This window comes from Caretta caretta, chromosome 15, assembly GCF_965140235.1.
Source record: "Caretta caretta isolate rCarCar2 chromosome 15, rCarCar1.hap1, whole genome shotgun sequence".
Taxonomy (NCBI): domain Eukaryota; kingdom Metazoa; phylum Chordata; order Testudines; family Cheloniidae; genus Caretta; species Caretta caretta.
Window position 1 is genome coordinate 28,609,859 of NC_134220.1, and position 26,281 is coordinate 28,636,139.

Genomic DNA, 26,281 nt, shown 5'->3' on the forward strand with positions numbered 1-26,281 from the left:
TTGAAGATCAGTGTGAATGACTTGAGTAATTTTTAGGACAGGACGTCGTGTTAATTGTTTGTGGAAGAATCTGTACTGCAGTCAAAATAATCAACTACTGCAAGGATGGAAAGATTTGCCAAGAGAGAACAAGTCAAAGGTTGATAGGTTTAAAGGATGACTGGAGATGGGAGCATGGCTACACAGAAACTGGATCTAATGGTCCCGAGAGTTTGGGAGTATTTCGATTCAGGGCTTGTTCAGAACCATATAGAGTTAAGGCCCTCTTGCGTAGGTTAGTGTTGGTGCTTGGCGCTAGGTCTGCACTTTCCTAAATTCAGGCCTGTTGGGCCCAGGAGTTTACTTGGGGCCTCTCTCTTTAGCACTTACAATCTGTCCCTGTTCCTTTCCTCTGTGTGTTTGCTGCCAGTGCTAAGGGCCATGGCCATCATGTTCCAGTGCCCGAGATGCGTTTGCCATTTCCCGTGCAGCGGGGTCTTCGGGGAAAGCGAGGAGAACGTGTAGCCTCTCCTGTGAGGGTGTGGGTGTGCGTGTGCAGGCCCCAGATGACTCACGCCTGCTCTGATGCTTGGGCTCAGCACCTGCTTCTCTGCATCGGGCTCGGAAGGAATAATGGGAACAGTCTCGAGAGAGCGACGAACTGTCAGTTAGAATCACCAATGAAACAAGAAATGCTGTTTCTGCTGCTAGAATGAGTTGTCGTCATTGTTTTTCTCACCTAATCTTTATTCCCTCTCTGTTTTTTTGTATGCCTTCCTGCAGTGAAAAGGAACAGTAAGTATCCTGCTTGCTTCCGGGTCTGTTGTATTTTGCTTGCACCTAGAGGCATTTTTATGGGCTTCATAGGAAAGCCGAGACGTCATTAAAAATAACAGCTTTGGAAAAAGTTGTCATATATTTTAAGCAACTTCAGGGAATTTTTCAAAAAGCTCCGCAGCATCCCCAAATGTCTCTGCTTCGTCCCCTCAATCAGTCTTGCAATGCAACTGTATCGGGCCTACGTACAAGCTGTAGTAGGTACATCCTGCGGCGCAAAGCGCTTTACAGCTCTCAGAGCTAATAACTGCAGTAAATAATAGCACAGGTAGAGAAAAATGAACATGCAGAGGCAAGGGAGAAAAAGAGAGGTCTTCACCTGAGATCTGAAGAGAGATGACAGGCCAGATCCCTGTGTATTGGTGTGGCTCCCTGGAAGTAAACAGACCTGTCTGCCATTGATTTATATCAGCTGAAGATCTAGCCTGCAGAGTTGATGAGAGAGATACAGGGAAGCTGTGCCAGATGGTGGGAGCTACAGAGGAGACTGTGTTTTTGTAGCCCCAGTGGCAAAATTGCATGGCTGGCTGGAGGATGAGGGAAGAGAATTGCTTAAGCCAATTTTTAGTCTCTTCCCCCGCCCCCAGTCCCCCTGCCATCGCCATCTGTATGAAAAATGATCTTGGCTTCTTGGCATTTGCTGTGAGATGTGCTGAACCTTCTGAACTGGAAGGGACCCAGATTTATTCCCCTTCACACACAGTCTTCTAGAGTTTACTGAGAGAGCACTCTTCTGAGTGCAATCTCTGGCCAGCAGTTCTAACCTAGTGGAGTTGTAAACCTGAAAGGGCCCGCCTCTCCTTTCACCTATATGTAAATCCAGAGCAGCTCCACTAAAGCCAGAGTAGATCACCCTGCTCTACACAGGTATGAGATCTGGATCAGAACCATTCTCTCTTAAAACACCTGAATCACTGCAGAAGTGCAAAGAAACTGAACCCAAATGCATTGAATTAGCTAGGATTCCATTTGCACAAATGAGCCTCTGTGATGCCCTTAGGATGGGGAGAGACCAAAATGAAACGCCCTGTGAGTGGGTTATTATTTATTTAAAGCAGTTTGCCCTGCAGACCGTGGAGCTGCTTGATGAGCTGAAGTTAATGCCAGGGGCCGGACTGAAGAAGCTTGTGCCAATGTAGCGGCGCTCACCCTTTGGGCGGCACGGGGGCAGTCTGCCTCGGAGGCAGCGCTGTAAACGAATGTCTGACGTTGTGGCTCTCACAGTCAAGCCTGGTGCACAACAACTTGACAGTGAACCCCTACTTAATCTGGCGGTGTCGATTGGAGAAATATCAGCTGAGTCACTGTTGCATTTGCAGAGGAATTGGATGCAGTAGGAGCAGCCTCCAGGCTTTTTTGCCACTGTATTGTCTCCCTGTTACTATTGCTTTTCTCCAATAAGATCTGAAGTAAAGCCCATTAAAGTCAGTGGAAAGATTCTCGTTGAATACAATGGGCTTTGGATCAGTCCCTAATTAATGACAGGTTTCAGAGTAGCAGCCGTCTTAGTCTGTATCCACAAAAAGAACAGGAGGACTTGTGGCACCTTAGAGACTAACAAATTTATTTGAGCATATGCTTTCGTGGGCTACAGCTCACTTTATTTGATGCATAGAATGGAACATATAGTAAGATATAGATACACACATACAGAGAAGTTGGAAGTTACCATACAAACAGTGAGAGGCTAATTAGCCGCTCACAGTTTGTATAGTAACTTCCAACTTATCTGTTTGTATGTGTGTGTCTAGATATATCTATATCTTACTCTATGTTCATTCTGTGCATCCAATGAAGTGGGCTGTAGCCCACGAAAGCATATGCTCAAATAAATTTGTTAGTCTCTAAGGTGCCACAAGTCCTCCTGTTCTTTTTAACTAATTACAAGCCACAATCTACAGGGTAAGTTACCCTTTGTAATGACATGCCACATTGATATCTGGGGTCAATACGCCACAGAACTTCTAAAAACAAGGCCGCTTCTCCTCCACCTTCGTGCAACGCTAAATTGCTGCTCAATCCGTCATTATTCTGATCTTGCTTTCCTTTAACACAGGACCTAGCCAAGGCAGTTTGACAAAGAAATAGAATAAAATGAGCAGTGGACATATACTACTTGTTATACCTGTGCAATGCACAGGATCCTGCAGCTCATACATGAGAATAGGGAACATAGTGTCCAATTCAGATGTTGCAAGCAGTAGTAAGAACAATTTGTGCTCTCTAGACACACAGTATTTTGCTGCCTGGCATGCTGTCTTTGTTTGGCGCTCCAGCTGCTGCTGTGTAGGGAGCATGAAATAATAGAAATGTTTCCTGCTTGAAGCTGTTATGTTGCAGTCATCTATTTATATGAATCGGTTCAATTCAGTAGGTGTGTATCTATCTGAAACACAAATTGGAAATCACTGTTGCCTAATCTCCTTAGTGGCATGTTGACAAATACTTGTTTAAGAGAGTTTCATATCCATGTCGAGAACGTTACAAAGAAATCAGACGTTTGAAATCTGGCACTGTTCATCATGAAAGAGAAATGTCGTATTTATCCCTCAAAAACTACTTGGATGCTTCAAACACCTGCTGTCTGTTACACGTTTTCGTAGTCGCTAAACCATTCAGATGCAACTGCTAATTTACCCACCTTGTATCACACTTTATGGGGAGTGGCTGAAGACCCATTAGGATGGAGCTAAAAACAAAATCAGTCCTTGGCTCTAGAAATGAAATATTGCCTGCCCTGTAGTTAAATGAAACGTTACTTGTGACTTTCATACGGATACAGTCCCTAAGCAGTTAACGGCCACTTTGAGATTGCTGGGTGCTGGCATGCACTGGAAGGTTTTACTCATAGAGAATCTAGGGACAATCTCATTTTAAGATCGTAAATGAATGCTTGTTTTTGTTTAGTGCTTTGCAGCCTACAAGTTGTGAGAACCTTGTTCCAAATATTGGTCTCAAAAACCTTGGGTCTCCTTGCTTCTCCTTTCACTTTCACAGAGTTGCTCCTGATTTACTACCAGTGTAAGTGAATGGAGCAGCTCTGGTGTGAGAGGAGAATGAGGAGTCCTCTCTGTTCCTTTTCCTCACCTGGTTCTGTCCTCTCCCAAATGCATGGCAGGAGGAGCTAGACCTACATCTCCACCAACAAAGCTTTTTCCTGAGGGGCTGTAGAATTACAGGGCTCACTTCCCTCTACACGCTCCCCCTTTGCCCCCTCAGGAGCAATTACTGAAGTCTGACAGGCAGTGCCCCTTATGTGTCCTTTAATCTAAGGGAAACAAGCCCTCTTGCTAGCTTTCCCTTGTAAACACCCAAGAGAGCCTTTCTTCTCAAGGCTGGGATGAAATACACGTTTGGAACTGTAGATGTTAGTAGAGAAGCCTGCCTAAAGGAGCTGTGAGGGTCGACGTTGTACAGCATGTAAGCCATGGCAATATTTAGCCCCACTTGTCTAGCAGAGATGGGTCAATAGCCAGCCAAACAAAACTGTTGTAAGGACCCAGGGACTAGAACCCACATCTGCATAGTCTGGGGGAGTTGATATTCCGACAGCACCACCAGGAGGTCATGCAGAGGCTCAGCCAGGGAGCACTCTGGAGAGTAGGCCACAGGAAGTACCACCTCTGAGACCCAGAGTGACAGTACCCTATGGCCTCTGATTGGCCAAGTGCCCCTACTTAACCCCAGTGGTTGGCCTGGGAAGTTGTCTGGGCAACTACACAGGTTGAATGCCTGACTTCACCTCATCTCCTGATCTCCAGTCTCTGACCCTGGCTCTTGTTTCTGGGACCTGGCCTTGCAATGCCTCCAACTCCAGCCTAGTGATTCCTGTCCTTGGTGGCCAGACCTCAGTCCAGCTGTGACTGCTAGGCCAGACCGCCTATGCCACAGTCCCATACAATTGTAGTGGAAGTTACCTGGAGATACTCTAAACTACATGGTTAAGACAGGGGCTTGCCTATGGAAGGACTTCTTAATGGACGATTTGCAGAGTTCTAGATTAAGCCATTGTTTTCTTTTGGCATGCTGGAGGAGCCTTTGACTTGGAGACTTAGCCTAGGTGCAGCCTTTGACTACTTGAAATGGTTCTAATTTCCCAACCTTGACATGGCAAATTCTCACAGGCAGCTACTATGTTTTTTCATGGCTAGGATTCTGGATGCTCAGAAACTCAGGTGTTTTTTGCATGTGCAAGTCAGGAAGTTGGCCATTCAGATCCCAGGTTTGGGTGCCAGAATGACCTTTTTTGTGTAAAAATGAGTGCTTGGTACCCCACAGCAAGACACGCGTTTGAGCCCAAACCCAGGGTCTGAATCCCTGTAATTTTGCAGCTTGACTCAACCTCTGTCCAAAGTTGGGGTGGGGAGGATGTCAATATTTGAGTATGCAAAATTTTGTGCCCCGCCCCTTCTCCAAGGCCCCACTCCCGCTCACTCCACCCCCACCCCTCCGTTGCTCGCTCTCCCCCAGCCTCCCTCGTTTTCTCTGGGCTGGAGCAGGGGTTTGGGGTGCAGGGTGGAGGGTAAAGGTTCCCGCTGGGGAGGTGAGCTCTGGGATGGGGCCGCGGATGAGGGCTTTGGGGTGCGGGAAGGGGCTCAGGTCAGGGGTGTGGGCCGGGAATGAGGGGTTTGGGGTGCAGGAGGGGGCTCTGGGCTGGGGGGTTTGAAGGATAGGAGGGGCTCTGGGCTGGGGAAGGGGGTTGGGGTGCGGGCTCTGTTTGGAGGTGGGGGCTCTGGGGTGGGGCCGGAGATGAGGGGTTTGGGGTTCAAGAGGGAGCTCTGGACTGGGGCAGGGGGTTGGAGTGCGGGAGGGAGTGCAGGTTCTGGGAGGGGGTTGGGGCGTGAGAGGGGTGCAGGTTCTGGATGGCACAAACCTCAAGTGGCTCCTGGAAGCCGCGGTATGTCTCTCCGGGTGGCTCCTAGGTGGAGGGGCCAGGCGGCTCTGCACGGTGCGTGGTATGCGCTGCCTTTGCCTGCAGATGCTGAACCTGCAGCTCTCATTGGCCACAGCTTCCAGCCAATGGGAGCTGTGGAGCGGGAGATCAGGGTGGGGGCAACATGTGGAGCCTCCTGGCCCCTCCACCGTGGGGCCGCCCGAAGGGACATACCATCGCTTCCGGGAGCCATGCGGAGCCAGGGCAGGCATGGAGCCTGCCTTAGCCCCGCTGCACAGCTGACTGGACTTTTAATGGCCCGGTCAGCAGTGCTGACCGGAGCAGCCAGAGTCTGTTTTCGACTGGGCCTTCCAGTTGAAAACCGGACGCCTGGCAACCCTAGCTGTTGGCAAGAAGGAGGAGTTACTGTACTATTTTTTTCCCTGGCAGGCTGTTGGTGTTCTCAAGTGCAGTGAATTGGTCCTTATTTTCCTCTACCAGTGGCACTTGTAAATTCCATAGCTTTAGCCTGTTGGTCCTGATGTAAGGAGGTTAGTGTGCCTTGATTTGCCAGGTACTTCAGCAGCACGTATGCAGAGTTTGTGTAATTGACCTTCCCTCCCTCCCCCACTACCCTTCTTTCAGGATTCGTGAGTGCATAATCTACTGTGTTTCTCATGGGGGCCTTAGCTATTCTGCTGAATAGTGCAGAAGGGGGAAAATGTGTTCTGGGGACCACAGGACTGAACATGCCCCGAGTCTTCGAAACTATGGTTAGACTCCATCCTGGGGCCTTTGCTGGGAGTTCTGTTTTATTAACGAAGAAGTTGAGTGGAATATTTAGGGCATCATTGAAGCGTGCATAAAAAAGAAGCCGTGTTCTGTAGTGGTTGGGAAAGAACCGCTCAGCGGAACTTGGCAGCTTATGCAGCACCAGTATGCCGAGTGCGTCGGTCCCACAAACGGAGAGGCAACGGCAACCCAGCAAGATTTATGGAAATAGTTGCTGATGAACTGCAAAATGTCGATCAGGGCTTTGCTTCTGGGCTGGCCGAGGAAGAGCGTGTTCCTGTGTTTTCCTTGCATTATAAATGCATAGAAGCCTGTCTCCCCTCCCCACTCTCCCCTTACGCACCGTGCAGAGTGTCGGCAGCGGCTCGTTCGGCCTCCGTCGGCGTGGCGGGTGCGAGCAATTTGCAGCGCTGCTCAGCGACCTCGCAGCCTGCTCGGGGCTACCCTCCCCCTAGACCGCAGGCAGCTCCGCGGAGCGATCCTGCTGCTCTCGCCTTCCGTAATTGAATGGGACGGGGAGTTATTTGATGTCTTAAGGCTGAGACAACGGGCTTGATTGGCTGCTGGGGCTGTGTGATAAGAGAGAGAAACCATTTCATGGAGATTTGCACCAGGGAGACCCTCCTGACAGGGTCTGGAAGGAGCAGGAAATCTAGAAGGTTCTGCTCTTGGTTACCAAAGAGATGGGTGGAGCCCATAATCCTGGCTCTGAATCCCTCCAAGGGTGGACATGAACTGGCCCTTCTTTGTAATGTACCGAACCACCCCCTGATCCAGAGACCCTTGGAATCCTGATCCAAACATCAAAGCTTGAGTCCGTCTCTAGAGGAAAAGTATCAACTCCCATTGCAGTGGAAAAATTACCAGCTTCCAATATGTGGCTATTAGGCACAGCGTTCTGGGCTCTATGCAGACCGGCTGGCTGCAGGGTGGAGTTCGAGGCACTGATGTTTTTGACCTATAAAGCTGTATGGGTATATCTACACTGTAGGTAAACACCCCTGGCTGGCCTGGGTCAACTGACTCGGACTTGAGGGGCTCAGGCTGAGGGGCAGTAAAAGTTCTGTGTGAATGTTCAGTCTTGGGCTGGACCCTGTGTGCTGGGACCTCACAAAGGGGGAGGGTCCCCGAACCTGGCCTGCAGCCACAGCCCAAACTTCTTCCACGAAATTTTTAGCCCCGTAGCCTGAGCCCCACAAGCCTGAGCCAGCCGACCCGGTCCAGCCGCAGCCGTGCGGTGGGTCCTTTATTCCAGGGTAGATGTACCCTGAGCGTCTCGGGACCTGTCTGCCTGAAACGACAGCCTTTTCCTGTGCTCGACCACCATTGGGAGAGCCAGCCAAATTAGTTTGTTTTTATGGAATAGTTTTCCATTAGAAAACGCTGGTTAGTCAAACTCAAGGTGTTTTGTAGGAATGTGTTCATTTCAGCCAGAAAAAGTCTAAATGAACTGTTACAGCTTTCTTCTGTCAGTCATGTTTCATTTTGTTTGGATTTTTACATTCTAAACTAATAATTGTATCACGCTCTGACATTATCAGAATGAAACTTTGGACCTTATCCAAGGTCAAATCCCAAACAGGAGGTTTTTTTTGGAATTTCTGTTCCACTGGAAATATCAACATTTCCGCTTTTTGTTCTGATTCAGAATAGAAAGAGTCAAAACTGTCAGAACTTCCCACGGAACAGAAGTTCTGGGTTGCGACCAACCCTAGTTATAGCCATGGTCCATAGAAGTGCTTGAGCTGAGTCCCAGCTGTCTAAAGGGGAGGAAGCAGCTGCCAAAGCATTGTCTTTAAGAGCCTCTGAATGTGGGATTCGCCTCTTGCCCCTTGATTTGAAATAGCTCACAGCTGTTGCCTTCCACAGTGGGCTGGAAAGCGCACCTCTTCTCCTAGGGCTGTGGGGAAGGAGGAGTGCATTGAAGGTTGCTGTTTGTTGGGTGCTTTTGGGATGCTTAATAGGTTTAAGTTTTGCTTGTGTTGCCGTGATGGCAAAAGCAGCCCTGGCTAGGTGCTCTCTCTTCTCCCCGGCCCATATAAACTACTCCTTGGGGAATTCTGCGCCACTGCGCATGCACAGAATTCATGTCCCCTGCAGATTTCTTTGCTTCCCTGCAAAAAAATGACTTTCTGACAGGGAAGCAAAGGGAAGCTGAAAGAGCAGTCACACACCGCTCCCTAGCTGTGCAAGTACATCGTTTCAGGCATCTGGAGCAGCCGTTGGAGAGCTAAATCACTGCAGGGCTGGGGACACCCCAGCCAGTGGCTCCTACCCTGAGCTGGGATCAGGATAGGACAAGACTTCCTCTTCCCCTGCAAGGAGTGGCTGGGGCTGTCTCAGACCCACCCCCAGAAACCTCTCTCAGCTGCAGGAAGCTCAGCATGCCCCCCCGCTTCCTGCTCCCATCGCTCCTCAGCTGCGGAGGGGAGGGGTCACTGTATGGGGAGCTGCTCCCCCATCCGCCCAACCACCATGCATACCCACACACCCACGCCAAGCCTCACCCTGTATACCCAGAACCCCCCTAGCCCTCCATACCTGAACCCCACCCCATTGAACCTCAACCCCTGCATCTAGAGCCCTCCGCACCCAGACTCCCACCCCTGCATCCTGACCACCCCCATTGAGGTTTTTTGCGCTCGAACCCCCATTCTGATGAGCCCTGCACCACCCTGAGCCCCCACATCCAGACCCCCACGCCACTGACTCCCACAATTAGCTGCACCAAGCCCCACTCCCCCACCACCCTGACCCCTTCGCTGAGCCCCAACCGATTTCACCTGGAACCTCCTGCAGAGTCCCAGTGTCCCTGCACCTGGAACCCTGGCCCCCCTCCAATGAGCCTCTGTGCATCCAGATCCCCCCACGCTGAGCCCCTCCACACTTGGATCCTGCCTGGTTGAGCCCACCTACCCCCCACCTGGTGCAGAGGGGCAGGGCACCAGGGTGATTCTGGGACAGGCCCAGGCCTTGTGCTGTGTCAGGTGCAGCCTCACCACAGAGGCCATGTCCCCGGGATCGGGGGCGGGGAGGCTGCAGGGTGATCTCCCACCTTCATGCACTGCCATGCTGGAGCCTCTGCATTTACTTCTCGGCAAATAAAAGGTGCAGAATTTAAAAATATCGTGCGCAGCATTTTTAACGTGTTGGCGCAGAATCCCCTCAGGAGTCATCAACCTAAATAGGTAAAGAGCAGCTAGTTTGACTGAGTGGTTTGGCGGCAGCAGCGCCATGCCCTTCAGTGCAAGAATCCGTCAGTGACCTGTTTTCCATTGCCAGCCAGTGCAGGTGTGTTCTGTACCAAACGTGTGCTGAGCAGGCCCGGAGACTGAATTCAGCCTTGGTTATCTTGCTACCTGAGCTGTGCACCTCCTGTTGATTGTGCCTGAGTCATATTTGTACTGTGCCCATCAGCCTTCAAGTCTGTCCTCCCAACTGGAGAATAATGTGTAGCGTATGTCTCTCCCTAGAAGGGCATTAACAGTGCAAGCAAGAAAAATGGTGGACTCCGTAATGGGGTGTAAAAGTTCTGTAGGATCATTTGGGACATCTTATGGGTTATTCACTCTCCATTAAGTGGTCTAATAGGACCATCATTTTAACTGACTCATTGGCCGAGATTCCTGAAGTATGATGCATCCATGTGCTTAAATACATGGCTTTATACTAGGGATTGAAATTCAATGTAGGCCGTGGAACGTTTAATAAAATGTTGATGTTTTCCATTTAGACCTTCCTTCCCACCCAGCCCCCAACAGAGAGCTGAATCGGTGCTTGGTTATTTTGCAAACACGGTGACTCAGCTTGCCGGGGAGATTGCTGGGCAGAAAGGGAATAGAATTGTAATCTCTCCAGATGCGATACCGACATGTGAACTGGGAACTAGAGAACAAACTTCTGATCTCAACCTCTCTCTTAAAAGTCCACTTACTCCCATCATTAGCAGTTTTAGTGGTTTGTTAGCTCTTTCTGTGCAGAACATTAATATACAGAACAAACATGGTAGTTAATAAGACTACAAACGAAAATCAATTGGAAGCATTTGATTTAGTCGGGGATCGGTCCTGCTTTGAGCAGGGGGTTGGACTAGATGACCTCCTGAGGTCCCTTCCAACCCTGATATTCTATGATTCTATTCACTTTTTTGTGGGCAGGGATCGTTTTTGACAAGAGAAGGAGGCCATTGTGTTGCTGCACAGCCTAGCTGACAAATAAGGAAAAGAAGAGTGTATAAAATGTAACTGGATCATTTGCTTAACTTGAAATTATGGAAATAGTTTTGGAAAGGAAATTGCTTTTCTCTATATGAAACAGGCCTCCTAATTGTTTTCCATTTTGCAAGTGTTAATCTTTACTGGCAATAAATTACTTGACACCCACGCCCCTGTTAAATTTATTTTTTGTGCTCTGCAAACTGCAATAGAAGGACCTGCTAATCTAAAAATGTGACCTTCTGAAAACACCTTTAGGCAGCGTTTGGAAGGCAAAGATCTATTTGCATGATGTCAGCGCAGCCTGAATAAATTCAGTATGAAGAATTTATTACAAAGCCGAGATTAAATAACTGGGGAACTCTGGTTAGTGTGGCACAGCTTCTGTCCATCCGTGCCTTTCCCCGGCATTGGGACTGGTGTGCCAAACCCTCATTCATTCACTTTGTGTTCCATGGTGGGAATCGGTGTTGCTAAATCTGACTAGTCTATCATGATTAACCCGACTCTGGCCCCTACTGTAGGCCTTCGCATGATGTTCAGGAAGCAAAATTGGGAGTGGGGAGGAGACTCCATCCCCACATCAATCTCCTGTAATCCAGGGGAAGCTGCTCTAAACTGCAAGGCCAGAGTTCTTGTCCCAGCTCTTCCGCTGATTGCTCTTTAATATTTCTGTGCCCTTCACAACCCTCATTCTTAGCTGGAGTCTCCTACTGTGACTTTGGAGGCTAATTAGCATTCACCCATTTCACAGGTAACATAACTGAGAGTTTGCACAAGCTCACGTCAGGAAGAGCTGGGACTAGAAAGCCCTGCCTCTAACATAACAGAGCCACGTTAGCGCACAGATTGTGTAGTAGCTTTGTGTGTTGGAGTGGCCATCACTGAGAGTGGTTGCTGATTGGCTGCAATTTGTTGGAGGTGGGATTCTGGAGCTATAAAGCTTACCTTGGCTTTGGAAGAATCAGTTTGGCCAGGCAGCCTGGGCTGAGCTGGGGCTAGTCCCAGCTGTGGAAGATCTAGTCATTCTGGGACTGAAGTGAGTTTGGAATAAATAAATACACCACCAGCCTGGAAAGATTTTTGACAAAGACTTGCTGTAACTCTGGGGGGTATTTACTTTAGCTGGGAGCTATGAAGTTGCTATGGGAATCTTTGTAACTGAAGTTATTTCCTATGGGACCGAAAATTAAAAGAAGTCTACTACTTCCTCCACCCCCCCCCCCCCAATATTCTTAATGCGCTTGGGTCTCTTTCTGCCTCTTTCCCCTTCACGGTATCAGAATCTTCCATCAATAGCTCACACGCGTTAGATCGCTGTGTGTGATACTGAGGAGGAGTGTGCAACAATCCGTCACGATGCTGCCCTCCCGTACATGCTCGGTACAAACAGCAATGCAAACAGGATTCACTTTACACATAAGCAGGGCAGAGAGTTGAATTCCACATACTCACTCCACAGGTATTGCAAGAATCCCATGTGCATCAGCCAAAAAGTTTTTTCTCTGTTTTAAAAGCCTGCAGACTGGTGTGTGTGTGTGTGAGGATTTTTGGTGTAGGTTGTTCACTTTTTGTTTAACAGCTGTCAGAAATAGGAAGGAAACTTGGTCTGATTTAACATGGAACACCGTTATAATTGGTGCCTTCAGTCTATAATTGGAGCCTTCAGTCTATCTAGTGATGGAGCGTTAAGCATAATGAGTTAGGCCCTTATGTGAAAACATGCATGTGCTTAATTTGAAGTCCCATTGACTATTCAACTTGCTGAAGGATAAGTATGTGGTAAGTGTTTGTAGGATCAGGCCATCTGTCACTAAAGGGCCAGCTTTTCAAAGATATGTAGGTGCCAAAATATGCAGGTAGGTGCCTAGGGTGACTCTTCCCAAGGGATTTCAATGGGAGTTAGGTTTCCAGCTGCTTAGGTGCTTTTGAACATCCCACTAGGTGCCTAGCTGCATCTTCTGGTGCTTAGAGACCTTTGAAAATCTGACTCTAAGACCCGGACCCTTGCAGTTGTTCTGTGCCTGCAGATTCCTGTGCCTGTGTGTGGAGCTCCTTGACTTGGTGCGTTTGGACCCAGCCAGTAGCTCAGCAGCAGGACGTGATTTTTCAGAAGTTCCCTCCATGACTAGGACAAATGGCTCAGCTCTGGGGGCAGGATCTTCAGAGCAGAGTGTAACAGAGAATGGGAACCTTTCGATAGAATTTTCAAACCGACTTGGACAACTCTAGATCCCAGGGATCTAGGTCTCTATTCATTTCTATAGGCTTTGAGAGTAATTTCCACAGGATCCTATTGGTTTGGGGAGCAATTTTCAAATGTGCCTCAGTCCCCTTGAAAGTGACTGAAAATGTTGCCTTTCTTCTCCTCCTCCTCCTCCTCCTCCCCCCCCCCCCGATTCCATTCTACAGGATTTTTAAACCTGTAGCATCCTGAGTCCCTCCATCTCATTACATTCCTCTGCTGTGGGAATGGGCTCAATTGCTCGGTATTTCTTTTGGCAGCGTGGTGTTGTGCTGTGTTTTAAATAAACGTACAACCCCCATTTTATGCCTGAAGTTTCTAGAATGAGAGGAATGGGAACTGAGCTAACTTCGTAATATATTTAGCAAATCAGCCTGCAAACTGGAGGAGGAATTCTGTATCCACGTCTTCTGGCTGGGAAGTTATTGAGCATTCAGAGCTGGGGAAGAGAATGCTTAGAGGAAGTGGGTTTAGTTGTTATAAAAATAGTAATTTTACATTTACCATTTTGTAAGTGTTTCTGTCGTCATAACAGCAGAGGAATGTCAAACGCCTCTCGAATTCACAAAAGAAAAGTAAATGACAGTTCTTATTTCTAAGGGTTTCAGAGTGATAGCCATGTTCGTCTGTGTCAGCAAAAACAATGAGGCGTCCTTGTGGCATCTGATGAAGTGGGTGTTAGCCCATGAAAGCTTATGCCCAAATACATTTGTTAGTCTCTAAGGTGCCACACGGACTCCTCGTTGTTTTTATCTCTAAGGGGTTGACCCTAAATTTTATTCCTTCGGTGAATTTCAGACAGTTCTAGTGTTCTTTTCAAGGTAGTTTTTTCTCCAAGGTAAATGTGTTACCTAGGGCTATGCAGTAATGTATGATGGGGTAAACATTCAAGGCAGCACACAGGTTAGCTGGGATGTGCTACCAAGCACGGGGTTACAGCTGACTAGAGGACGACAACTCTATTTCGCAGCAACTTTTGAGGTTCCCAACTCTGTTTTTGTTCCGCATTGCAGTGAAAACAAACCCATTTGTGTGTGTGTGGCACATTCATGTCTGTGCTCCAACTAAGTCTGTCATCCAGATCCCTCTGATTCAGACAGAGCAGGGACATGAATCGGGATCTCTCATCACCTCTTCTCTCAACCAAAAAAACCTTTCTGCTGAGGAGGACGTTGTGTGACTCCCACGCTTTCAGAATAAACAAGCTTCTCTTGTATTTAGGGTGTAGTACAAAGGCCCAGATTTTTAAAGGTGTTGAGACATTGCTGTGCTCAGCATCGCAATGCCTAACTCACGGAGGAGTCTTAAAATCTCATTTCCTAAAGGGATTTAGGCACTTAGGCATTGACAGTCAATGGGATTTAGGCACTTAGGAGATTTTAAGACTCCTAAATTAATTGGCATTGCTGCATTCACCATTGCAATGCCTTAAATCTGGGCCTGAATGCCTTGTGGGGGCTGCTGAGTGCTTTCAACTCCTGAGCCATGTCTACATGATGGAAATGTTCTAAAAAGGTCCCTAGTGTAGACAAGACTGCTGGGGGAATTCAGTACATTGTAGGATTGGGCCCTCAGCCTTTTAGGTATGCTGGTTGTCAACTATCTGGGACCCACAGAAGATTATGATAGCCCATGAGTCTAGAGGATGGGCAGTGGCTTCTGGGAGGTTCATCTCCGTGGGGACTGATACTTGACTAAAAAGGTCATTTACTGTGCTAGGTGGCTGACTGGATTTCAGGAGGAAAAGAATGCAGAGCTTATCACTTTATATCTAATTATGATGCTGGAAGTGTCAAGGAAGCACTGCATAGCAGTCTTGTGACTGGATGTTTTATTTATTTTTGAGCTAGCTGGTCACTGAACATATTCCCCCCACCCCCTTTCCTCTCCCTGTACAATCTTCCCAGTGGGACCAAGGTGAACTGAAAGTAACATCCGAAAACGAACCGCTATGAAATGGATTTTCATTTCCGAACAGCAGCTTCGGTTTGTCAAACCAATTTTGTTCTCCAGAGATTTCCTTCCACATCACGATACAAAGACACCAGGGCATATGGGGGCAATCTTCAAAATGTGTCTCTCTATTTGACAGTTTTGTCCATTGTGCCAGGGGAACTGGGTTTGAAGAAACAAAAGGAAGATTATCTCAGGGATGTTTATATATATTTCAAATTAAAAAAGGTTGCGGGAGAAGTGGGGAGCAAGAGAGAGAGGAAGAGGACAGTAATTTTGTCTCTGCATGCAATGGTATAGATGGAATAATTAAAGCAGAATGAAATTAGGCAGATATGCCTTCCACCTTCTAATAAGATCCTGGGCAATTACTCGTTTCAAATAATGCCTATCATTTTGGTAGTGATGTCTGGACTTGGGTCAGCAAATGAAAATGTGTAGTTCCTGTACGGATGCATACAAAATGGGAACGGGTTAATGGCTAGTTCTTCGCGAAGCCTGAATTCTGGTAAAGAACCAAGGAAGGCCTACATCTCATGATCAAGGCAGTCTCGTTTTAGTTAAACTAATGCATCCAGCTGCGTTAACCCATCATGTTGGGAGCTCAGTTTTCAGTTAGGTTCCTCTTGCACAAAACAGTGTGAGAGAGCATAGTAGAGGAGCCTTGTCTAAATAAGTATCTGGTTGGCGTTGCCTGTTCTAAGCAGACACGGGAGTTGTAAGATGTAGGTACTTTCATGGAGATCTCAGAAAGAAACAATATCCGTTTCCAAATGGGATAATGAGACTGTTTCATAGGACTTGTCGTATTTTAGGTGCCCCTACTGTGAGCAGTGTCACTAGAATCGGGTAAGGAGCAAAGAATGTACTGGGGAAAGTATTTGTCTAAGAAAATGCTCAGAGCTGGGTAAAAGAATCTCCGCTCTTCCACTTGGGTGGTGTTCCCACCACTTTTCTTGCTGTGTGGACAATCGGTGCTGTCTGCAAAAGAGACCTATCTTTCCTCTGTAGAGACTTCACGCTGTGGTGGTCAAAGCCTTACCAGTGTGTGGAAAAGTGGAGGATTGGAGAGGGAGGGAGAGGAGTTTAAGTGGGGAAACAGCTTCCCATCTGTCATTTCAAATGTCAACAGCCAATTTCACAGCTGCTGATACAATTTCCAGGATGGAAGTTACAGATGCTGATGGCTAATGTGGTGACTGATGATTGGTAGACTGTAAGGTGGCACTCAATGAATTCTGATGAGTTTTTCCCATGCATGGAGATTCAGCAAGTGGTTAAAACCCATAAATGGGGAGAGAACTGGTAAACATGAGATAATTATAAAGCTCACTCTCTGTGTGCCGATTGTCTGCACTCTTTCTATTCTGGGAAACTTATTTCTAGTGGGCCCTGTGCTTGTATAATGTACTTTTCCTCCCACTCCCAGTTTCGCTGCCTTTGTGTGTTTTGCAGACTCCCTGCTGGATGGTCGGTACATGGAAACCAGCCGGAAAGGCAACGGAAAAATGAAGAGCTGACAGATGAAGAGAAGGAGATCATCAACCGAGTAATAGCTCGAGCAGAGAAAATGGAAGAAATGGAGCAGGAGCGTATTGGGTAAGGAAACGACCTGGCTAATTGCTCCATGGAACCCACAAGATGGTAACATGAGTCAGTGAATGGGCTTCACTTTGTTTGTATGTGTTAGATTCAGCCCTGTGGCATGAAGATCATAGGGGAACCCCTTTGATCCTCATACAACAGAGCTACATCTCCTTGCTATCTGCTGCCACCTACCTCCTTCCAAAACCCCTTTAAGCCCAGACATTTGTGTAATGCTAACATGGCTTTGCCCATCCAATGCATCTGGGTTAGCTGAAATCAAATCTTCCATTACAAGAAGATTGATTCCCCAAGAGGGCCCCTACATTTTGGAATTCAGTTTCCCCATCCTGGAACCAAATAGCCTAAATCTATTGACCTAGGGGGCATCCTGGAAAATCCATTTTCGTTATTCATATTGACTTGTATTACAGAAGCACATAAAGGCCTCAGCTAAGCCTCATTGTACTGGGGGCTGTACACTCACTAAGAGACCGTCCCTGCCCCAAAGAGATTAGAATCTAAATAGACAAAACACAGAGGTGTGGTCTACGCTACAGGTGTAAATCGGCTTAAGTTATGCAACTCCAGCTACGTGAATAACGTAGCTGAACTTGACGTAGCTTAGGTTGACTTACTGCGGCATCTACACCACACTGGGTTGATGGGAGAAACTCTCCTGTCGACTAACCTTATGTTTCTCATTCTGGTGGAGTACCGGAGTTGACAGGATAGCGTTCAGCGGTCAATTTAGCAGGTCTTCACTAGACCCACTAAATCAACCCCTGGTGCAACGATTATCACAGTGTCAATCCCTGGTTAGTGTAGACATACCGTGGGGCATTTGGGGAAGACTGAGGGGAAGTAGGCAGTTCCTTTGGAAACTTGGGTTGGGGAGATATTGTTTTGTAATTTAATTTTTGCTGATTGTGGTTGTATGTAGCAGGGCCGTGCTACTGTATTTGATGTTTGTACTGATTTGATTGTGTATGGATGTCTCTTTAATTGCTGAAAATGATAACTAGATACTGGGATAGGAGTTCTTTTAGTAAATAAATGAACAAAACAGGGGTCCCAACATGTCCTGGAAGTTTTAGCTTGTGTTCTCTTGCATGTCAGGATGGGAGCAGAAGGGTTTTTCAAGGAGGGTTTTGTTAAGTTAGCTGAGAACACGCAGTGCTATGTGTGTGAAACAGTGTACAAGGAAAGACAATATAACATTGACTTTTGCTGAAGGATCTAGTAATTAATCCTTCATTGGCAGGAAGACTGACCGACAGCAAAAGTGAAAATTAGGTGGGTAAAGATCAAACCCATGAATTGAAGCATCCCTGAACTCATGAGGTGTCTGATTCAAACTCAGAGCCACATCTACATTTTGACAGGTTTCAGAGTAACAGCCGTGTTAGTCTGTATTCGCAAAAAGAAAAGGAGGACTTGTGGCACCTTAGAGACTAACAAATTTATTTGAGCATGAGCTTTCGTGAGCTACAGCTCACTTCATCGGATGCATACTGTGGAAAGTGTAGAAGATCTTTTTATATACACACAAAGCAGGAAAAAATACCTCCTCCCTCCCCACTCTCCTGCTGGTAATAGCTTATCTAAAGTGATCACTCTCCTTACAATGTGTATGATGATCAAGTTGGGCCATTTCCAGCACAAATCCAGGTTTTCTCACACCTCCCCCCACCCAAACCCACTCTCCTGCTGGTAATAGCTTATCTAAAGTGACCACTCTCCTTACAATGTGTATGATAATCAAGGTGGGCCATTTCCAGCAAGAACATCGGGGGGAGGGGGGAGGAAAAAACAAGGGGAAATAGGTTACTTTGCATAATGACTTAGCCACTCCCAGTCTCTATTCAAGCCTAAGTTAATTGTATCCAATTTGCAAATGAATTCCAATTCAACAGTTTCTCGCTGGAGTCTGGGTTTGAAGTTTTTTTGTTGTAATATAGCAACTTTCATGTCTGTACTTGCGTGACCAGAGAGATTGAAGTGTTCTCTGACTGGTTTATGAATGTTATAATTCTTGACATCTGATTTGTGTCCATTTATTCTTTTACGTAGAGACTGTCCAGTTTGACCAATGTACATGGCAGAGGGACATTGCTGGCACATGATGGCATATATCACATTGGTGGATGTGCAGGTGAACGAGCCTCTGATAGTGTGGCTGATGTTATTAGGCCCTGTGATTGGTGTCCCCATTTTAGATGTAGATGGTGTCTACATTTTGGTTATCCCTCCCCAGCCCCTCAAATAGGGTAAGTCAAATCCTCAGATCTAGATACCCTGGAACTGGGGGGTATTTGAAACCTGGATTTGGAGCTGAATATTATAGTGTGGGCCCATTTCTACAACTTCTAGCCCCGATAGGTCATTTAAAATGCGGTCTAGGCTTTTTCAGGGGGTACCAATGTAAGATGATGCCCAGCATGGGTGGCTGGCAGTGGGGAGAAGACCATGCACCTCTGGGTCTGAAAGCACGAGCCTCTACTGCATGAGCTAAAAGACCCACCTCTGTTAGCTCAAAGCCAGCAGTGGACTCAAACCTCTAAGTTGTCTGGCCACTTGGGGAGGACAGAGAGCCACCCCGAGTAAGCATGGGATACAACTGTGTCTGTGTAACAATCTAACATCCAGCACCTCCATGGAGACAGCCACCAGGCCTTCCTTGCCGGGCCAGATGCTGCTCTGTGTTACCCATGGCAGTCCAGTCGCTCAGTTGCCACCACTGGAGTGACTCTGGGTTTAGCTCCGCATCAGTGAGAGAGCAGAATTTGGCACGCTGAGTTTTATCAATGGGCCTAAACCCTCTCCCCTTGGTCAAGCACAAGTAAATGGACTTGGTGCAGGGGAATTCTGAAGCAGTACAGCAACTTACCATCCACCCTTCCTTCCCTGGGCTGCAGACCTGCACCCGAGCAAGTCTGCAGCAGCTGAAGGTTTCCTGCCATGCCTGCCCCCCTCACCCGCCTCCCTAATAACACTCCTGCCTGACGATGTGGTGGAACGCTCTGCAGCATACACAGGGCGGACCCCTGTGCCATGGGGTCTCTGCATCCTGCTCCTTGCCCCAGATCCCACAGAGAGGTCTGTGTATCTTGTGACCGACTCAGTCGTAGGGGTGTCCTTTCATGATGTTTTGATGATTGCTGGGGGGAGGGAGGTGCGTAGGCCGTATTATGCCCCAGAGATTCAGTCATACTTGCATTTGCTCCCTGGCCCAGTCAGAGGGTCAGGAGAGAGACACAAAGCATTCGCTTGACTCGTTTTCTAGCCAGCAGCTACTGTACAGCAGTGTTTCTACTAGGGGAGAGACGGAAACTGCCTTCAGGGGGTCTCTTCCAGCTGGCACCATTGGCCTGCAGTGACCTGTTCAGCCAGGGAAAGTCTCGTCCCCACACTGGCTAAGCTCTGCCTTAGCTCCAGCTGCAGCCTCTTGTGTCCTCCGCCTTTTTCAGCGCCACGATGGAAACCGTACCAGACCCCAACGTTCTCGCCTCGTCGTATCCCCGTGCTGCTGTGATCCCAATCCACGCTCCTTTGTTAATCATGGTACACCCCCCATTGTAGCTGCTTTCGTTTATTTAAATGAGGCTAGCAGTTTAATAAGCCACTTCATATTGTTGCTCTGTGGACTACTGTAGGAAATGGACACAGTGTTGTGTTCTGCTGAAAAATGGATAGAATTCATAGGGCTTTTTTTATGGCCAGAAGGTGGCATTAGATTATCTAGACGGACCTGTGTAACACTGACTTTCCTCCAGTTACTCCTGTGTTGAGCCCAGTAACTTGCATTTGGCTGAAACATCTCTGCCAGAAAGGCCTCCAGTCTCCATGTGAAGACCAAGAGATGGAGAATCCATCACTTTCCTTGGTAGTTAGTTCCTGTGGTTAATCACCCTCACTCTTAAACCTGCACCTTATTCTGGTTTGAATATGGCTGGCTTTGACATTGCCAGCCATGCTACATGTGGTACCACCGGCCTTTTTTATGTACGTAACACTTTGAAGAAGTATATTGCCAGCTCAATAGAACTGTAGAGCTGCAGCCAGCACCTCGCAAGTTAAGTAGCTACCGTGCGTCTCTATACCACTGCTCTCTGCTGGTTGGAAGGAGAAGTGATTGACTGTGTCGTAAGCCCCATACTGGGGCAGTTCTTCTCTTGTGCTAGAGAGCGGTGGTTTTGGAGCAGGAAGGCCAATCAGGACGCCTGCTGGGAAATTCCCAGAGGGCGTGGTGTGGCATTTGAAAGAGGACAGCACCTGTGGGAGAGCTGGCAATAAAACATCTCTTCTAATGCCCCATCCTCTTCCTGAACTTCAAGACCATCTTCCATTTGAGGATGCACAGAGAGCTGGATACTGTATACCTTCTAGCCCTACCTACCTAGCAGAGCAGTGTAAGAAGATCCCCCATTTCCTTTCGGCATCTGAGTTTGTCTGAGAATGTTAAAAACCCCTCTAGTTGTTTACTACAAGTAAGTTGCCCTCAGGGGCTGTTGATTCATAAAAAGGCAGCGCAGTTCCACCTCCTGAAAATGGAAAAACAACACATGGATGTTGAAAGCAAACAAGTGTTTGAAAATTGAACCCACGGATACTGTAACTTGGCTGCTTCTGACTCAGCTGAGATCTAGTCCTGTTCACCTGACTGTTAAAGTGAATTCAAAGTAAGCTGTAAAGATATAATCAGAGATCTGCCCTAAATATGGATGGAAAGAAGCTTGGGGTGTGGGAGGGGAAGGGATCCTGAGATGCTGAATTTGGTGAAGTTAAGCATTCGAAATCCAAACTTTCTCCAATGGAAGATTCAAAACCAGTTGAAGACCTGCTGAAGCAATGCAGGGGAAGCCATCTGTCAGACTGGCTTTTCTGAAAAGCGCAGAGATGCTGGTGCAGAAGTCCTCGTGAGGGTGGTTAGTTTTTGTTTTTTTCCTGCTGCTGACGTGTAATTTGAGGATAAATGGCCTGGTTGTATAAGAAGCCCTGAAATTTTTGTTCATTCGCAAGCTAGTTCAGAGCTGGCGAGAGAGCAGCAGCAGTTCGGAGAGCAGCAACATGCTTGATTCAAAGAGGCTTGATTCAAAGCCAAACGTTCTCTAGTATGGCTTGTTTCTCCCCTTCCTCCCCAACTTTCTGTGGAATGCATGGGCAGGTGGAGGCGGGGAGATCAGAAGCAAATGGATCAGAGGCAAACTTCACAACCATACCTTCAAATGTATGGTAAAATACCCAGCTAGAGAATGATGGTGGATATTCCACTTGGGAAAGTTCACTTCTTGAAATCACGCAGGAATAGAGCTAAATCTCCAAGCCAAAAACCCTCTGTCTGTCTCTCGTGTGTGTGTGTGTGTGTGTGTTTTTTTTTTTTGCAGGAAATTTTCCAGTTGCAAAAGTTCTGTATTTTGTTTTAGTCTCCTGATCTCCGAGCTCCTTGCGATTCGAACCCCTCACCTTAGAAGAGCATATTGAATTCCTCTCTTTAACATTTGTGGTCTCTGCCTTTGTTTACAGTACAGATTTGTAGGTATTGACGTTGCCTGTTGGAAATGGCTAGCAGATTTCAGCCAGAATGTACCAATGTCCTCTACAAACAGGCAGGTTTTGTGCAATCTGGCACAGCATATTGCTGTCTTTTGAAGGAAACTGCTCTCTTCATAAGCTGGGCTTGACTTTTCACCTTAACTCTTCATGTTGCTGATGTTCAGCCTTCACAAGTTCTGCAGGGAATGGATCAGCTATTTTGTTTTCCTTTCTCTGTGTGTGTGTGTGTGTGTTTTTCCCCCTTTCTCTGTTCATGGCCAACCTCAGTTTGGTTTCAGCATGTGTGTACCTAGCTAAGAGCCTGGCAGATTTGGATCAAAGGTTGCTGGATGAAATGTGTGAGATTTTTACCTGCTGTGCAGGAGTGTGACTCTTGGGTGTATAGAAATGAACGTCCCTGTGCATAAAACAGTAGCTGCAGGCATATAAAAATGCTGAAAGCCTAACAAAGGCATCATTGCGTCACGCTGATATTCGACATACTTAAACACTGAATGTACCAAGTTCATGATCATTCAGTGTCTCAAGCTGAGACAATGGTCGAACCACATTTTGCCATTAGATGTATGTGCATATATAAAGAAAATTGCTCCTAAACTTTTGATCCTAATTTTAATTTTTTTAAAAAATATTAGATCACATGTTCGATTTTTTTTTTTGGGCCTTCATATTAACTTTAGTTTTAATATTCAAACCTTTAATACACATGAGGTCCCAGTAGAAATAGTAGTGGCTTAATTCTGAGTCAGCTGGGTGATCTTTTTTTGTGTATTGCATTAACTTTTCCCCTTTTCTTATAAATCTTCGCAAGATCCCTCTACAAGCTCATTCCAGTCAAATCTGTTGTGGCAGGAGTGTTTTTTTTTTTTTTTTTTAAAGCTGATCACAGAATTTCAGTGTTCAACTCCGTGCAGTTGTGAGGCGAGGCATAAAACCATTTATCCTTTGTGATTCAGGTTTTTTTCCCCATTTGTACTGCATGCTGCATTGAACGTGCTGCTTGGTGCTGTTTCGAACCCATTAGGCTTGTCTTCGTGATTCATTTTTGTGGAGCTACCATAAATATTTAACTAGAGAGAACTTTTGCATGCATACGCTGGTGCCAGTTCTTGTTTTGCACTTAATAAAGGTTCTTTCTCTATCCCCCTTGTTGATGGCAGCTTGTCCGGAATCCAAAAGCAAGAGAAAATGCCCACGCCATCGTGCTGCAGGGTTGCTGGCATGGCGCTGCTCTCGTGTACTGCTGTTAAAGGCACAGTATATGCTGAGCGTGCGTGCGCACAATTGCAGCTTCTGCAGTGGATGTCAAGCTGAACACAAGGCTCCTGCTGAAATGCTTCTGGTCTATCGAGACATTTATTTCGTATTCATCACTGCGGTGTAGGGTAGTGACTGCTCCTCTCGCATCTTTGTTCTTACCAGGGCAGTGAGACGGTAGGGTTGAGTCAATGGTTCGGCTGCCGGTGTGCTGGCCAGTATCGTCTCATTGTTTCCTTGTACTCCCCTGTCTGTCCGTGTTCATCTGTTCTTTCTTGTCTTACGCTTAGACTGTAAACTCTTTGGGGCAGGGACTGTCTTTTTTTGCCCTGTGTTTGTGCAGCACCTGGCCTATGACTAGGGCTCCTGGGCACTACGGTGATGTTACTACTAATGGTAGTCCAGTGGGAGGTGCAGGTGCTCAGGACCCTATGAATAAAGCCGCTGAATTAGGTGCCTAAATAGATACAGGTGCCTCATGTTAGGCACCTAAGCCTCTTCTGTAGCTTCTTCAGAACAGTTCCCTGGACTGGCCAACCGGTGGTGCAGGAAGAATGCTGCCCTATACTCCCTCCTCCGAAGACAGACCATGTCGCCTCTGTTGTGGACTCTCCAAGTCTCTTGCAAGGTCATCTTCATGGCCATGTAGGATGGTGCTGTGCCACCTGTGGGGCTTAGACCCTGGTCTAGACGTGACGACATACATGGATGAACCCTCGGAGGCTCCACAAGGGCCTTCGCTGTCTCTGGGGTGGTGCTTGTCAAGGATCCCTAACTGGTGAAGGAGTCTGGTTTTGTCTTCCGAACAGCACAGTGTAGATTTATAGAGCCGGACAAAGAATAAGCTTACTTTGCCTGGGGCTAATGTTAGGAGCAAAGGAAATATTATACCAGTCCATGTGGCCCATATCTTGCTTCCATCAGTGACCAATACCTGATTTGTTAGAGGATGGATACTGCTCCTCCCACCATAAGGAAAATATTGCTCCCCGTACTTCTCATACTGGGCACTGTAGCCTGTGATTTGATTACTCTTATCTTGGCCTGTTCAACTGCAGATTTGAATAGTCATAAAATGTACACGCTGCTTTTTAAAAGTAGCCCATTTGATACCACAGTGATGGGCACTTCGGAAATGTGCATAATGGTAATTAAAATCCAGCCGCTGTGTTAGAGACACGTAGTAGAAAGTGATTAAATGGATGGTTAATTTATACATGCAGCAAAAATTAGAAAGATAAACAAATGACATCTACAGGAGAGGGGAGGAAAAGCCATGAGGAAGCCTCGATGCTGATTCGTAGCCATGATGGAGCAGCAGAATGCCATCGGTTGAGTAAGACTGATACGGTTACATAGACTTCAATTGCAAAACATTTCTGTTTGCAAGAATTGTATTAGCTGAATGAGATTGACCTAAAATTGACCTAAGACCAGCTGAAAAGTGTTGAGAAAGGAAGATGGTTTGTTACAATATAAATCTCTCTAGCTGTTAGCAGCAGTGAAAACAGCCAGTCTACATTGAATCCATCTTACTACAAAGATGTATTATGTATTAGGTTACACTGGAAGAAATCCGAGTTTGTTCCAGTCAGGAGTACCTGGACCTTTTGATACCAGTAATTAAACTTGAATCAATAATTTACATTCAGCTTGCCCTCATGCTGTATGTATGAGTTGATTATCCTCGGTCTCTCTCTTGCTGTCCTTCATGATCAGTATCTGGTTTCCAAAATGGAGTCTGTCCACAGCTTAGCGGAGGATAATATAGGTGGCCTGTGTAATGCACCTTCCTTCACTCTTCTGGTCGGGGCTGGCTCTGCACTGATCCATCTTCAGCAGACAGCAGGCTAACCCCACCTTTCTGTTAACATTTCATTCTGGTTTATCCGTGGTACTTGTATGGACCTGTTACCATGGTATCGGAGCGTCTCCTCACAACACTCCTGTGAGGTGGGGCACTGCTCACCCCCATTTTAGAGATGGAGGCACAGAGAGGCTAGATGACTTGGCCATGGTCACGCAGGAAGTCTGTGGCAGAACAGGGACGCTAATCATTGGATCATCCTTCCTCTCAGGATTCAATTAGCACTAAATATACAGATAAGAACCAATTTGCATACCAGAGCCCAGTGTGAGTGTTAATAACCCAAGTTGTTTAACTGGGGCAAACTAAACCAATGAAAGCCAGATTTATACCGCTGTACAAGTGTCCACACGCAGACGTACCCATTGAATTAAATTAGTGCATTAGTGAAACTGGAGCAAATCTTGTATGTAGATAGCCTTAAAGTAACCAGACCTCATAATGGAGGAGGACATAGTTTGATGAGAACCAAATCTTTTTGTTCCAGTGTCGAGTACAATCTATTGCAATTTAATTATAGCGTGCCTTTCTTACAAAGTAGAGCAGTTAAAATCGGAAGGTGTGTAAGTAGGAGGAAGCAGTAGATCAGGAGAAGCGTGAAGGACTGGTAAGTGATGGTATGGGGAACTTGTGACAGCTCCCTAGCTGTCGGCAGCATGGAAGAGGAGGGGTCTGAACTGCAATTTAAGGAGGGAAAGCAGAGTGAGGAGGAGGGCAGGCTGTTTCAGGGAGAGCAGGTGCAGTGACAGCGAAGAATCGACCTCCCACAGAGGGAAGGCAAAGCTATGGGACTGAGGAAGTTTAAAGAGAGGAGGATCAAAGAGCTGCATAGGGGTGTGCCATTGCCTGAGGGTCCTTGAGTCACTGTGGAGCAGATACAGATGTGAATTTTCTGAGTGTTCTGGAAATTCAGATACTTGTATTCGGAACTATCCTGTGGCTCTGTGAATTGTTTTCCCCCAATAAAAGGGGGACAGAATGGAATCTGATTTTCTAGAGCACTTTTCTGTCTTAAAGTACGCCCAGGAACTTAAAGAAACTAGGAGTTAGATGCTAATAGCACAATTGCTGTATGGCAAAACCATCAGTCTTGTGCACTCAGCCACCGTCCACAATTGCGCAGT

General features: G+C 46.9%; 1 protein-coding gene across 25 annotated transcripts in view; it reads left to right on the forward strand.

Moving 5' to 3' along the window:
• Positions 1-26,281, forward strand: part of RPH3A (rabphilin 3A) — a 148,806-nt gene that overhangs the window by 72,561 nt on the left and 49,964 nt on the right. For 18 of the 25 annotated variants that reach the window (XM_048821164.2, XM_048821178.2, XM_048821171.2 and 15 more), the window contains 2 exons: positions 763-774; positions 16,349-16,492. In XM_048821164.2, coding sequence (XP_048677121.2) covers positions 763-774; positions 16,349-16,492 — 156 coding nt within the window. Of the gene's footprint in view, positions 1-762; positions 775-16,348; positions 16,493-26,281 lie in introns of those variants that run through there. The other 7 variants (XM_048821186.2, XM_075120100.1, XM_075120098.1 and 4 more) reach the window with 1 other exon arrangement.